General features: G+C 41.9%; 1 protein-coding gene across 4 annotated transcripts in view; it reads left to right on the forward strand.

Annotated features, from left to right (window-relative positions):
• Positions 1 to 15,946, forward strand: part of CERS3 (ceramide synthase 3) — a 102,160-nt gene that overhangs the window by 19,244 nt on the left and 66,970 nt on the right. For all 4 annotated transcript variants that reach the window (XM_036878654.2, XM_057494858.1, XM_057494859.1 and 1 more), the window contains one exon: positions 9,258 to 9,431. In XM_036878654.2, the coding sequence (XP_036734549.2) occupies positions 9,259 to 9,431 (173 nt within the window). In that variant the 5' untranslated portion in view covers position 9,258. The remainder of the gene's footprint in view (positions 1 to 9,257; positions 9,432 to 15,946) is intronic.

Raw genomic sequence — 15,946 nt, forward strand, 5'->3', positions numbered from 1 at the left:
GGGGTTTACAGCTGGCCCATTCCTTACCCTATTCATAGGAAGTAAGTAACTCGAATGTTTTCCTTTGTGTTTGATCTTAAAGGCATAACCAGTTTTTTGGCTGAGTTAGTAGAGTTCATCCCAAAGAAAACACAAACAGGCTGCATATAGATAAACATGGTTGCCTACTTCCTTGCATCGTATTTTGCAATGAGTAAAAATGAAGTTGTTGTAGATAATTAAGCGAGATATCACTTTTGGCAATAGCATCACTCCTTTACTGTTCAAATATCCATTCCAGCCTCAGTAAGCCTTCTCTCCATTCATTCAGCAAATTGTTATTTAGTGTCTACTGTGAAGCAAGCATTGCAGGTATAACAGAGAACAAGCCCAGCAGCTCCTCGCTCCTCTGGAGCAGCCCTTCCCTTCACCAGAGAACCCTGGTCCCACTGTCATCTGGCTGGCCACCCAGTCTCCAGAGCTCTCACCAGCTCTCACATCCTCCAACCAGAATATTACAGACATTGCTTCAAGTGTGTCTTTCATTCACTTTATCTCTCAGGAATACACCTGTGCTTTAATTTGACTTGTCTGCCCAACTTCCCATTTCTCATCACTGTGCTCTGAGAGATGTATTCTATTTTAAGAGATATTTTCTTGTCATGCTTCTCTATGCAAGAGATACGTGGTAAGCTGACTTACTCTAAGACGAGTAATCTTCTACGCTGATGTGGTATGACAGTAGAGGTTGTATGGATGGATAATCACCAGAAGCCACCCAAAGCCTCAGGCTGACTTGGAATTTTTACCCTAGCAAAAGTTCAAGTGCCACATTTTCTAATACTTGACAAAAATGTTGCTTCAAACAGTGATAAACTTATGGCCCTGATGGTTTTATTTCTTCAGTCTGAAGGTCAAATTTAATAGTGTTCATCTGAGAATGTAGCACAACGGGCTTCTGTCACCCTGTTGGGTTCTATATACATAAGGTCAGAAAAAAAAAAAAGAGTCATAAAAACCTGCATTAGTTAGATTGTCTTCCTGCAAACTACTGGCAGCTGGAGTTGAAAACAGAATTTTAAAATTCCACAGTATTGACGGGTGGGAAAACAGCTGGGCTCTGGTGCTAGTCCCATGACTGATGCTTCCCAAAACTAAAAAAAAATAACTACAGGTATTTTTCTCACAAATATTCCCCATTCTAAAAAAATAGTTTCAGATATTTTTATGTAAATAAGTGTTGCAATTCCTTTAGATATTCTGTATTAATAGGAATTGCAGTACTTAGAGAAATGTACAAGGGATGGGAAAATGGAACTTTGAGTAGCTGACAAGAAAAAAAGGGCCTGGGAAGGACCAAAGAGTAAATAAATACATTTGCTTCCACGGGCACTCCAAGCAGAGAGACTGCAGAGTTATCAATAGAGTTGATGATATTTCAATTGCCAGAGAGGTCCAGAGTTGAGTCAAATGAATAAAGATGGAGATGGGCTGCGAGTTGCATGTGGGAGCCAGTGGACTTCTCCGAAGGTCCGGTAAGTTAATGAGTCAAAGGCAGAGGGTCCCCGGATATGCATGCTTGCAAATGCTCAGGTTTTCTTTTAGAGTAGTAACCTGTGGGGTTTTAAAAACACAGTTATCTCTCCATCTTAATGTTTCCTCATTCTCTTTCCACCTGGTTATTATTGCAGTATTGCAATACTTAGCCAGTTGGCAGAGCATGAAGGTCTTGTTCCACTCCCTGGGTAGGTGACGTGTCTTGTCATATACCGCACGTCCTTTTAAGGCTGTGTCAGTGAGACCAGCAGCCTCTTGTACCAAGAGCAACAGCAAAAAACAAAACAAAACCCTTAAGCAGTGACTATAAATAAATCACCATCAGATCTGAAACATGGGCAATGCAGGAGCAAAAAGGGGAGAGAAAGAAAGGAAAGGGGAGGAATGAGTGCCCATTGTCAGCAAGACGCGATCAGAGGTGAAGCAGAGGGAGAAAGGGGGGAATGCCAGGCTGCTGCACCCCCCTCGGTCTTGCCCCGTGGTTCCACCGCTCCATTTAAGCGCTCTTGCTCCAGGCAACAGCATCCACCTCCTCCTTACTGCCTTATGCAGTGGGTGTATTGGAAGTGACTCACAGCACTGAAAGAAGGCTGGTGGCCTGGGCTTGGATGATGGTGGGAACCAAGAAACCAACGCGATCAGGAAAGGCAAGAAGCTTAGAGATGACAACTCTCTTCGTCAGCAGCCACAGCCGAGGCGGGACTCCATTTCCTGCTGCCAGGTATCACGGCTCCAGACTGACGTCCTGAGGAAGGTGTCCAGCCGGCCAAGCCTGGACCACCCCAGCCGACTGCCAGGAGATGGAGAATTATTCCCTTGGCTTTCCCAGTGGAAAAGACATTGCACCAGCCCCAACCCAGTGGTGACTTTCCCCGATCCTAGGTGAGCTGGCTGCTGAGCACCTCAAAGAAGGCACGTCCAGTATGCAGGGTCAGGGAAAGGTGCCCGTAAGATGCTAGCTGCACTGGTACAGGCTTGTGGCCGTAGGAGCAGCTACAGGGAGGCTAAGAGAATGTGCCAGTAGACCGCAGTGGCCTAGAGACTCAGAGAAGAGTGCTGGCCCCCAGTTCTCTCAACCTCATTCCTCCCTATTTAGCCTCTGCTCTTGTCTTGAGAGAAGTAAAAGGATGGCAGAGAGAAGGCTGGATGCACAGCCTGGATCATTAAAGCCCACTGCCTAGAGGAGAGTGTTGGCTTATGCGTGTCTGTTGAACATCCTTATACCTAAGGAGCTATCATCTGAAAGAGCCACTTCTTCAGGGGAGTTAATCTGGTTTTGCTTTTTTAGTCACACTGTCTTTTCCCTCCACCAAGTCATGAACCTTAAATGATGCTGAAGTCTGAATCTGGATATAGTCTTTCCTTCATTCATTATTTTTCTGGGTTCATGGACACAAGCTTGACTCAGGTGAATTTGGGAGGTAAAACTTAAGCTCCATAAGTGAAATAATACAAAATTTTAGCATGAAGTTCAGGATGAGCCACAAGTTAAAAGACAAAAAGGTTAAAAGGGATGAAGCTGAAGAGGCTTCTTAATTCTTTTCTTTCTGTTTTTTGAGATACTATTCATATACCATATAATTAACCCATCTAAGGTGTGCAGTTCAATATTATTTAGTATGTTTACAGTTGTGCAACTGGCATCACATTCAATTCTGAAACATTTTCATCACCACAGAAAGAAACCCTGTACCCTTAGCAGTCATGCCCCGTTTCCCCGCACCCCTCTCATACACCCTAAGGAACTACTAACCTACTTTCTGTCTCCAGAGGTTTGCCTATTCGGTACATTTCACCTAAATGGAATCACACAACACGTGACCTTTTGCATCTAGCTTTTTTTACTTAGCATGTTTACTTACGCATGTTGTAGCTTGGAGCCTTACAGTTCCCTTGAGTATATGCCTAGAAGTAGAATTGCTGGGTCATATGGTAACTGTATGTTTAGCATCTCAAGGGTCTGCCAGGCTGTTTTCCATGGCAGCTGCACCATTTTACTTCCCCACTACCGATGCATGAGGGTTCCAGTTTCTTCACATCCTACCAACACTTACCTGTTTGATTCTAACATCCAAGTGGGTGTGAAGGGTAACTCTGCACAGGGTTTAAAAGGTTTGCACTGTCCTTGTGGCTAATGATGTTGAGCATGTTTTTCATGTACTTATTGGCCATTTGTCTATCTTCTTTGATGAAATATCTATTCAAATTCTTTGCCCTTTTTGAAACTGGACTAGTTGTCCTTTTACTACTGAGTTGTAAGAGTTCTTTATATATTCTAAATACAAGTCCTTTATCAGATACATGGTTTTTCAAATGTTTTTTCAAACTCTGCGAGTTGTCTTTTCACTTTGGTGGTGGTGTTCACTGAAGCACAAAAGGTTTTAATTTTGATGATGTCCAATTTATTATTTTTTAATTTTGTCCTGATGCTTTTAGTGTCCTATGTGACAAGGCTTTGCCTAACCAAAGGTCAAGAAGATTTACTCTTATACAATCTTGTAAGAGTGTTACAATCTTAGCCCTTATATTTTTGTCTGTTTGTCATTTTAAATTGATTTTTGTGAATGGTGTGAAGAAGGGATTCATAACTCTTTTGAAGCAGTAATAATTGATGATTGGTGGCAGCACATGAAGAAAAGTGAATAATATAGATATTTTAAAATTAAGATATTGATATACAATCTTATGAAGGTTTCACATGAGCAACATTGTGGTTTCAACATTCACCCTTATTATCAAGTCTCCCCCTCCACACCCCACTGAAGTCACTCTCCATCAGTGTAATAAGATGCCACAGAGTCACTACTTGTCTACTCTGTGCTATACTGCCTTCCCTGTGGCCTACCTATATTGTGAGTGCTAATTATAGTGCCCCTTAATCCCTTCTCCCTCCCTCCCTCCCTACCCTTTCTTCTTAACCTTTCTCTTTGGTAACCACTAGTCCCTTATTGGAGTCTGTGAGTCTGCTGCTGTTTCATTCCTTCAATTTTGCTTTGTTCTTATACTCCACAAAGGAGTGAAATCATTTGGTACTTGTTTTTCTCTGCCTGGTTTATTTCACTGAACATGATACCCTCTAGCTTCATCCATGTTGTTGCAAATGGTAGGATTTGTTTTCTTTTTATGGCTAAATAATATTCCATTGTGTATATGTATCACCTCTTCTTTATCCATTCATCTACTGATGGGCACTTAGGTTGCTTCCATATATTGGCGTAAATAGTGCTGTGATGATCAGGGATCTTGTTTTCTTCAGGTAAATTCCTAGGAGTGAAATTCCTAGGTCAAATGGTATTTTTTTAGTTTTCTGAGGAACCTCCATATTGTTTTCCACAATAGTTGAACTAATTTGCATTCCTACCAACAGTGTAGGAGGATTCCCCTTTCTCCGCATCCTCGCCAGCATTTGTTGTTTCTGTCTTTTGGATGTTGGCCATCCTAACTTTTGTGAGGTGATGTCTCATTGTGGTTTTAATTTACATTTCTCTGATGATTAGCGATGTGGAGCATCTTTTCATGTGCCTGTTGGCCATCTGAATTTTTTCTTTGGAGAAGTGTCTGTTCAGATCCTCCATCCATTTTTTAACAGAGTTATTTGGTTTTTGGGTGTTGAGGCATGTGAGCTCTTGATATATTTTGGATGTTAAGCCCTTATGAGATAAGTCATTTATGAATATATTCTCCCATACTATAGGATGCCATTTTGTTCTGCTGATGCTGTCCTTTGCTGTATAGAAGCTTTTTAATTCAGTGTAGTCCCATTTTTTCATTTTTGCTTTTGTTTCCCTTGCCCAAGGAGATCTGTTCAGGAAAAAGTTGCTCATATTTATATTCAGAAGATTTTTGCCTCTGTTTCCTTCTAAGAGCTTTTAGGTTATGACTCACATTCAGGTCTTTGATCCATTTCAAGTTTACCTTTGTGTATGGCATTAGACAATAATCCAGTTTCATTTTCTTACATGTAGCTGTCCAGTTTTGCAAACACCATTTGTTGAGGAGGCTGTCATTTCCCCTTTGTATATCCATGACTCCTTTATCAAAATTAATTAGCCATATATATGTGAGTTTATATCAGGGCTCTCTATTCTGTTCCATTGGTCTGTGGGTCTGTTCTTGTGCCAGTACCAAATTGTTTTGATTACTGTGTCTTTGTAGTAGAGCTTGAAGTTGGGAGCATAATCCCCCCAGCTTTGTCCTATTGCTTTGGCTCAGGATTGCTTTGGCTATTCGGGGTCTTTTCTAGTTCCATATGAATTTTAGAACTATTTGTTCTAGTTTGTTGAAGAATGCTGTTGGTATTTCGATAAGGATTGCACTGAATCTGTAGATTGCTTTAGGCAGGATGGCCATTTTGGCAACATTAATTCTTCCTATACATGAGCATGGGATGTATTTCCATTTACTGGTGTCTTTAATTTCTCTCATAAATGCCTTGTAGTTTTCAGGGTATAGATCTTTCACCTCCTTGTTTAGGTTTATTCCTAGGTATTTTATTCTTTTTGATGCAATTGTAAATGGAATGGTTTTCCTGATTTCTCTTTCTTCTAGTTCATCATTAGTATATAGGAATGCAACAGATTTCTATGTATTAATTTTCTATCCTGCAGTTTTTGGGTGGATTCCTTAGAGTTTTTTATGTATAATATCATGTCATCTGCAAACAGTAACACTTTAACTTCTTCCTTACCAATGGAAGGAAGTCTTGTGTTGTCTGATTGCCGCGGCTAGTAATACAGATCTTTTTTTCTCAGTTTGTACTATACTTTCCATGGCCCCACTCTCAACTTCTGAATTCTTTCTATCTCCCTTTAAATGTTTTTGTTTGTAAGGTATTTAAGTTCCTATGGTTTGCAACAAATCTTGATTCATTGCTTGAATATAATGTGCAAGGACATTATCCTGGCAATCCCTACATAACCATTATAAGCTATTTATTTATTTATATGTCACACTAGACAAAATAATATGGACTGCCTGAATAGTTTACGAGTGAGCAAACTATTTTGTGTAACAATTATTATAGCAATATCAACATAAAAACTACTTCATTGCCGTTGCTTTGTTCTGAGTGTTAGTCTGTTAAGTTTGGAGCCAATCACGTACACATGCAGAGGCAAACTTCTAGGAAAAAGTATCTTTACCTTTGTGGGCATAACTTATTCTGATGCAGTGATGGACAAGGCCTGGTACAAGGCTTGTCTGTTACAGAGAGACTCCTGTGGCCTGTGTTCAATTCTAAGATCTGTAGAAAGTTTGGATTTTAGCTGGTGTCAGACTCAAAGATTTGTGCCTGTTCCTTTTCTGAGCCATATCAGGAAGTGCCCTTCAAAGTGGATTTTCTCCCTTAAGTTCTTACTTGGTCCGTTTTGACAGGTGGCCTGGGCAACAAGCTTGAAGCCTCAGCTCCCTCACCAAAGTGTGTCAGTTCTTCCTTCCTAACAATTCTCTTATCAGTCCGGCTTCTCCTCCCAAGTTCAGACCCCCCTGAGTCCTGACTCAGTTGTGTGTCCCTCAAGTCCAGGGCGACCCCTTTCCTTCCTGTAACCCCAAAGCCTGAGAAAGACGAAGTATTCACTAAATCAATCTTACCTTTGTTCTTCCATATTTGCACAGTTTTGTGATTGTATTAATGGGTCTCACCCTCCTCCAGGGTAGAAATTGTAAAATGATCAATACACGAAAAGAAGGTAGCCTTTCTCTTTCTCTCCACAAACCTTGAGGTGTGGGTGTGATTGAGTTAGTGCTGCTTTCAGTGAGCATGTCTCTTAACACCAGAGGAGAGATGAAATGAAGTAGGGAATTATCTCACCAGGGTTCAGTTGTTGGTTTTGGTATAGATTTTTCTGAAGGATACTAGGGTCCACACTCTGGAATTCTTCATCGCCTGAGGTCAGAACTGTGTAATGTCATCTTCTACTCAGATCCACACCTCTGTTGGAGTCTTCCTGCTCCTTGGGCCCTTAGTCCCACTCCTACCACATGTGTTCTTTGACCTCTGCTCCCTTGAGTTTTCTGTCTACCCCCACCCCCCAATCTCTCTTCTTTCTGGACTCCCCTTAATTATCTACCCAGTTTGAATCTCATGAATAATTGCACAATGTCACTGTCAGCATATTCTGTTTCCTGCTGCCCCTGCTCTAGTGCACGCCTTCCTGTTGCTACCTGTGTCTAGTGCTTTGGGCTCCTTAATTGCTCTCTGGTCTTTCTGTCTCCTGAAGCGTACTCCATACCGCTGTCCCCACAGTGGTCAAGTCTGTGCCTGGCCAGGGGGCATGTAGGGATTGACATCCAGCCCTTGTTCCACCAGGCAGAAGGGCTGTGTCTGCCCAGAGGGGACACCATTCTTTAAGTAGCACAGACACTACATGGGCTCACACAGGACTCGGATGACAAAGTGACCTTTCTAAATATCCGACCATTTTATTCCTCTACATAATACCCTTCAGTAGATGTCATTAGGCAAACTCCGAGCTCCTTACCATGGATTGCAGTCCCTCTATGACCAAATCCTACCTATCTCACCAGACATTTGGTGAGAGTAACTGTATGATTTATTGTTCAAGCCAGAGCACTTCTGAAAGAAAGGGGGGCTATTAATAATTATGCCAGAACAATGAACTGGGACTGGGCATGTGTGTGTGACCCACCATCCCACACCTCAGATCCTCACACAATGGTAGTACCAAAGTGCTGCCGGTGTTCTGCAGGCACTGTGTTATTTACAAACCAAGAGGCTTTGATAGAGTTATTTTGATGACCCTGTTGTGAATCTGAGGACATTTTGACTTCTTTTCACTGATTAGCTCTTAAAAGGTTAATATCAAAACATCCTAATGTCAAGATTAAAATTGTAATAGCCAAAACAGTAAGATTACAATATCTAATTCTGTGCTTTTCTAGGTTTCTGGTTATTTGATCACAGTACCTTCTCTCCTTAAAACTTCTTTCCCTCCTCTCCATGTTCCTGCCTTTCCCTGGTTTATTTCCACTGATTGTTCAGGACATCTCAAAGATCATCTATTCCAGTGATCTTTCCCTGACACTTCTTGACTGGGCTCGGTGTCCGCCATTTTCCCACAGCACTCTGTATATGCCTTTTTCATTGTACCGAAGGAAAAAGTGTGTCAAAGTTGTCTATTCAGGCCTGCCTTGCCCACAAGACTGTAAGATCCACAAGGCAAGAGCATTGTCTCTTGAATCTTTGTGTCTTCAGTGCATAGCACAGTGTTGACAAGTAACAGAATCTCAATAAATATGAAACTATGAAGTAAAATTATTTGTCCTTTATTATCTCCTAGAGGAGTTCTCTAGGATACCAGTGAAGATTTCTGCTTACTTAGAGCTCCTGTGAGGTTAGCCTTTGGCACATTGAAGTTGTACAGATTATCATTAAATAATTTTTATACCATAGAATCATTTAAGAGGAAGACACATACCACGTACCCATAGTATTAATGTATGTTGTACCAAAAGTGTGAACAGTGATGTGTTAAACTGTGTGCCATTCCACAGCCAAAGGTGTTCTGAGAGTATTGGCAGAGTGATTCTTGTTTAAAGCAATAAAGAGTCATGAAACCCATTAAATAATAGTATTCCATTCTTGCCTTTTTTTCAAAACTCTCTGAGTTAGGGATTTTGAGTAGAGGTGCTCAATGCTGCTTCAATTTTAGGTATTTATTTTATAAATATAAGTCTAATGTATTCTTTTTCCATCTCTCTAGAATGTTTCAGGTGTTTAAAGAATGGTTTTGGTTGGAAAGATTCTGGCTTCCTCCAACAATGAAGTGGTCAGATCTTGACGATCATGATGGACTCGTCTTTGTAAAAGCTTCTCATTTATATATGACAATTCCATATGCTTTCGTCTTGCTGATAATCAGACATTTCTTTGAAAAGTAAGTAATATTTGTGTGTCTTTCCTTCCCATTTCCCTTCTTTGGCCCAACACCAGAATAATGGGATTTTGATGAGATTCTTAAAGAATTGGTTTTTCAGAGGTTGTCATTATTGGGCTGCAGATTCTTGGGAGAGTTCATCAAATCAAATGCACATCATGTGTTATCTAGAAGCTGAACAAATAAAAATAAGGAGCACAGTCTCCTTGGGGAAAAATATGTTTCCTTGATGAAAAATTACAGTTAAAAAAATTAAGATCAAGAGAAGTTAAGGATCTCAGAGCTTCTTAATGTCAATGACTGACCGGGAACCCAGTTCATCTTCTATATACCATGCTGTCTGACAAAGGGCATGCATTCCCAGAAAGGTAGTGTTAGAAGAGTCTATGATTAGGGGAAGCATTATCATCTTAGAAATGCCTATGAAATAGCAAAAATGGCTCGTTAAAGACCAAACTTACTATTGCTTTATACCATAGTTAATTTTAAAGGTTTATTGAAAGTTTTAATAGCAGCCCTTCATTCCAAGTAGAAGGAAACCAAAGAAAAAAATATGAATTTGCTTTCTTAAAAAAAAAGTTAACTTATTTCTCTTAATTTAATTTAAATAGATACTACTCCCAGTGTACTAGTGTTATGATAACAAGAAATAAATGCTCATCTATAATCTCTGCAGTTGTCTCTATTTCAAAAAACTGTTATTAGCACATTCATTTTTTTGGAGCAAAAAGAATATTCGAATGTCAAGAGTTGGAAAAACTTAAGACAAAGTTTGATAAAGATCATTTTGTCCAAGACTAACTGTAATGCAGATCATATGTTTATAACCATTTGCAGGGTTCTTATCTTGAAAGTTAGTTTGACCAATTCTGTTTCGTGGATTCTACAGAAGGTTTTTATACAAATAACTTCATGTGGGCCAACAATGTGCTGTTGCTAGGGAGGAAGAGAACACCCCCTGGATACCAGTAAACTCTAGCTGAGAATATTTGAAATGGTCTTACTTTTTGACAGTTAATTCTAATTTTTACTCGCATGTTTGGATTTGCCAAAGAATGCATTAAACAAAGTAGAATTTTGCCACTGCACTTCCAAGTTAGCAAATTACTATGAACTCTCCTGAAATATGTGCTTTTCTTCCATGGTGTCTAGTGATCTTTGAATTTGATATTTAGGTCCTCTACTTGTTTGCACTACAGATTTCCTACTTTTTGGTGAACAGCTCCATTTCTTACATTTTGATCAAGACAGGGATCTTCTTGGTTGCCAAGGCAGTATAGCTGTGAAGGACTAACTTGTTATGTCTTGGTCTTGGCCTTTCCAGCAACAGTCAGGAAGGAATCCAGCCCTCTTTTAATTCCTAGGACCAATCTTGCTTCTTCCCAAATTAAATGTAATCTCTAAGTATAGTCTATATTATCTTTACTATCTCTCCTTATAACTTTAACTCCCAGCAACTCATCCTAGCTTTTTCCATTCTATGACTGCAGAAAATCATGTGTTGTTCCACTAGTCTCATATCTCTTTTAATGTAATAGAAGGAAGGAAAATTGGACATAGGAGGGAGATCATGCTTTTTGAAATATAAGTTTATTTTTTTCCAGGGCTTCTATATCATTTGCAATAGATTAAACTACTTATAAATAAAATAAAATGACTTATACCTTGCATTTGAGTAAAAACTTACAGTTTAAGAGGTTTATAAAATCACAAGTGATATGATTTCAGTTAAGAAAATGAGGGAAAAGTGATCTGGCCACAGTCACATAGCTACTATGTAAAGGGTAGATTTGGGACTTGAACCCCTGTGTTATAAAACCAGGTTCATGGTTATTTTTTAATTTTCCCATTATACCAATATTTCTTGGACTTTCCCAGTGAAATACCGCTTATGACAGTGTAAGATAAATTCCAACCGAAATAAGCAGGTGACGAGAGGCAACAAAGGGCCAGGCAGTTTATTTTGAGTGCAATTCCCAGGCGAGGTTCACCAGTCTGCGCTAATACAGGCTGGGGAAGTCGCGCGCAACTAGACAGGTGGGGAGTTTTTAAAGAAGGTAGGGGGAGGCAGAGCATAGATTTACAGCGGCGCGAGGATTGGCTGGCCTGAGGCACATTTTTCAGGTTGGGAGGGGGCAGCAGCTGGGGACTTTGGCACGTCATCAGTGCCTGATGTGCTCACCCCTCCCTCCAGTGCCTCCAGCCTTACATTCCAGCCTTTTGGTTATAATGGGCGCCAACTCGATCCGGCTACTTCCAGCTGAGGAGGGACAGCGCGGGTAGCATTGAGGCTGGTGGGAAGCCAGAGGCGGCTTGGAGGGAAGGGGCAAGTACTGATGTACCCACATGGTCTGGTGCACTTCTACTGTCCGACCTCTCTATCGGTGGCCGGAGCTTCTAGCAGATATGTTGTCTTCGTCTCTCAGGACAGATATATCTAGCATGATCACTCAGGCTTTGCCCCATCTAGTACTGTAGTCCGGACAATGAGAGACAGACTGAGGCTTGTTCGTAGCAGGCAGCCTGGATGAAAGAATGGAAAGATGAGCATTGGGCAGGACAAGGGGTCATCTTTCTTAGGAGTGAGATGGTAGGTAGGTAGGAGAGGTGTCCAGAGGAACTTGAGATAAGAGAGTATAAGGGTTAGGGACGACCAAGTGAAGAGAGACTACAGCTTCGTTGATTATCTGCAGGTTTTGAACAAGCTGGTAGGCCCCCCGATGGCTTCTTGACTGGAAGGATTGGAGTGTTACGGGGAGAATTAGTTGGTACCAGAAGCCTTTGGGAATGAAGATGGTTAATGATAGGTAGGATGCCCTTGCGATGGGCTTGGGAAATAGGAAACTGGGGTCTAGAAGGAGAGGAGCATGGGTCTTTGAGGCGGATGAGGACCGGAGCATGATGGCTCGACACTACAGGAGTAGAGGTGTCTCAGACTATTGGGTTAATGCTGGTCGATGGTACAGGAGGGTCTGTGGAGGCCTCAGGGCTACAACTTATATTGGCTAAGACGATGAGTGGGCTCAGTTGGGGATGGCTAAGAGGCAGGGAGACAGAGGCACCAAGCTTGGAGAGGAGATCTCTCCCTAACAAAGGGACGGGACAGGACAGGATGACTAGAAATGAGTGAGTAAGAGGATGGCTCTCAAAAGTATAGGCTACCGGACCTGTCTCTAGAGGCTTAGAGGGGGTTCCCATGACACCCACTACTGAGACCTGGGAAGGATGTAAATGCCCGTGAAAGGAAGGTAAAACAGAGTAGGCAGCCTCTGTGTCTACTAAAAAGGAGATGGACTTACCCGCTACCCACAGCGTGGCCCTGGGATCGGCAAGGGTGATAGGGGTGTTCGAGTCTAGGCATCTTCAGTCTTCAAGTAGGCCCAGCAAGTCCAGAAGGGGAGTCCCTCGGGGTGGGGGCCTGCCTCCCACGAGACTCTGTCGTGGGGGAATGACCTTCCCCAACTGGGCACTCTACTTTCCAATGACCTCTCTTACCGCAAACTGGGCAGGGTTTAGTCAGTTTGTTGGTCAGGTTGGGGCATCTCTTTGCCCAGTCGTCTTGGCCACACCGGAAGCAGGGTCCCGGCGGCTCACGAGCTCTGGACCGGTCTTTGGTGTGATGAGACCCCTGTCCTGCCGGCCGCAGGGCCCCCACGAGGGCTCCAGTTTGGGACACTGTCTTTCTCTCATGTTCTTTATCATGGGTATTAAAGACTTGAAAGGCCATGGTTACCAGGTCATGGAGTGGAGTTTGGGGTCCCTCTTTTGCCTTTTTAACTCATGTCTTATGTAACTAATACTTGTTCTGGTGAAATCTAGTTCTTTACTAGTTTAGGAGTAATAAAACAGAGACTATAAATGACAAAAGACTTACAAATGACAATGATTAAAGATCTGATGAGAGCTTACTGTAAGACAGTTGACATAAGGAAATTTGGATATTTTTCTGACACAAAACATTTAGTAACAAAGTTTAGCATCATTCCCTTGACAGTGCCTTCCAGGCAATTTAGCAGGTAAGTTTATATCAGATAAATAAGCTAAACTGGCTAAATACTTTCTCTAATGAGAAAAAAAAATTCTTCTGACATGTTCCAGGGGCCCTCTGGAAAATATCAGAGTTAACTAGAGGTAAAAGCACCTTTTTGAATTTGATTTTGGGAAGCTGTTAAAGTTTTTTTTAAGGCATTTGTTTAAATAGAATCATAAGTTACTATGAAACAATACTTATCTATTTAACTAGAATGACAATAAAAGATTTAAAGGCAAATACAGGTTACACAGTTATTAGCAAAGCTTAGCTTTTAGTTTTTTCATATTAAGATCTCATTATCTTAAATATTCAGACAACTCATTGAGACTTTAAGCATGAGAAACTGTTTTGATAAAACAATTAGAGAACTCATTGCAATCTTTCAACATTAAGAGCAGGCTAACAGTTAAGAAAACTTTCTTTTTAACTGAAAACAGAATTCTAATTTTGCTGTGTACTTGATATCGTGACTCTTTTGCTTTAATTTTATATAGCATGACCATATCAATTCTTCCGCAAACTTTCTACAGCTTCCTTTTACATTGTGTTCTCCCTCTTTAAATAAGTAGCTGTACTTTAGAACAATTACTTTCTTTTACCCTCAACAAAATGAATTTCCATTCTTTATACTTTCTCTTATTAAAACATATATCCTTTTAGCAAGTAGAGATGTTTTCTTCTTTAAATAGCTTTAATTAGACCTCAAAACTATTAGGAACCTTAATTTTCAGTGAACATTGAGAAGTGGGCTATTGTAAACCATTGCAGTAGCATTCTTTAGATTAACAAATTCATGAACACACTTTATAATTCCTGATACCATGTGCTTTACAGCATAATCTCTAAGCACAAAATATGTCTGCTTAACTTAGCAAAACTTTAAGATTCTAGGCCACTACAAAAATTTTCAGGCTGCAGGCAGGCACACACACTGCAATACACAATCACCAAGATGTTCACTTGCTCCGCCCAGCTCACCCACTCCCAACAACCACGCCAGACCACTTACAAAACGGTGGCTGTGGGGAGGGGTGTAGGGTCGGGAGAGAAAGGAGGCAGGTCTGTGCCGGGAGGAGTCTTGTCCGTGGCTTCTGGAACCGGAGGGTGGGAGGAGCGTGTTCCGGTGGGGGAAGAGGGCGGTGAAGGCAGAAGGAGAGGGGGACGGGGTGGTGCAGCCACCGGAAGAGGTGAGGAGCAGGGAGACGGCGTGGTTGAGAACATAGGACTTTAAGATGGCAGCAACACGGGGGAGGACAAAGAACTTAAAGATAGTGGCCGGTGGGGTGGGGGTAGCGAGCTGAGAGAGGTGGGAGACTGAGGTCCTCCGGCGGATCTTAAAAGGAAGAAGGACTGGGTAGAGTAAGAGGCTGACTATCCTTAACTGGAGATCGGGCCAGGAGAACCTGGGTCACTGAACACTTAACATAAAGGTCTAGGCAGGAGCACAGAGTCCAAAAAGCCTGCACGTATGAGATTTCACTCCACTCTCTGCTCCGGTGGCAATAATTAGTCAAGTCGGTGAGGAGGCCAAAATCGAAAGTTCCCTCAGGGGGCCGGCGAGACTGGTTATCCAAGGGATACTGAGGCCCGGCCTCAGAGCAAAGAAAGACTAGCTTCTGTTTGCGAACTTCCCGGGACAAACATAGAGCAGCCAAATTAGAAATGAGACACCGCAGCAGGGTCTGAGCCTCCGCTTTTGAGGGCTGGTTCCCCATGTCTGAGTCACCCCCCCAACTAATCCTGCTGAGAGGAGCGCCCAGCGTCCCAAGCGCACCAAGTCAGGGGAGACGGCCTGGGAGCCTGGGTGAGGGACGTCTCCCCCACCGCAGGGCCAGGGGCGGGTATTCTGGATGCCCGCAGCGGATGGGCCGAATGCCCAAGGGGCTGGATGCCCCAACCTGGACGTAGCTATGATTTCGAACGGACCAGGTGAAAACAGGTTAGGAAGGGAAACAGACCAGGGGAAACTGAGGGACTCACTGGGAAATAGTCCACACAGCGGAGAGCAGGCTGAGGTCCCGGGTTGGGGAAGGAGGGGGCAGGGCTGACGTGCTCACCCCTCTCTCCGGTGCCTCCAACCTTACAGACAGAAGAGAGTAAATAGTATCTTTTAGAAATGCGGAAGACGTAGGTTAAAGAATGATAGTAAATGTGAAATTTTCTGAAATATCTTAAAAATGCATGTAAATTTGACACTATGTTTCAGCATCTATTATGACATATTTATCATAAGAAAGCTTTCTTCTTTTGTCCTGTACTGTGTTTATGTCATACCTTTTCATTCTGTGAAGTGGTCAGGAGTTGTGAATTGGCTGGCTCATTTTTATCTTTTAGTACTAGCCAGGACACATTTACAATCTGGAAGAACAAAGAACATTAATGACGAAGAACAAAGAGTAGATAATTTGCAAATGACTAACATTAACTTTGTATTTAGGATTTCCTTCCATTACAAATTTTAGTTGTAGTTTGTGTGTTTTTT

This window comes from Manis pentadactyla, chromosome 18 (genome assembly GCF_030020395.1).
Source record: "Manis pentadactyla isolate mManPen7 chromosome 18, mManPen7.hap1, whole genome shotgun sequence".
NCBI lineage: Eukaryota > Metazoa > Chordata > Mammalia > Pholidota > Manidae > Manis > Manis pentadactyla.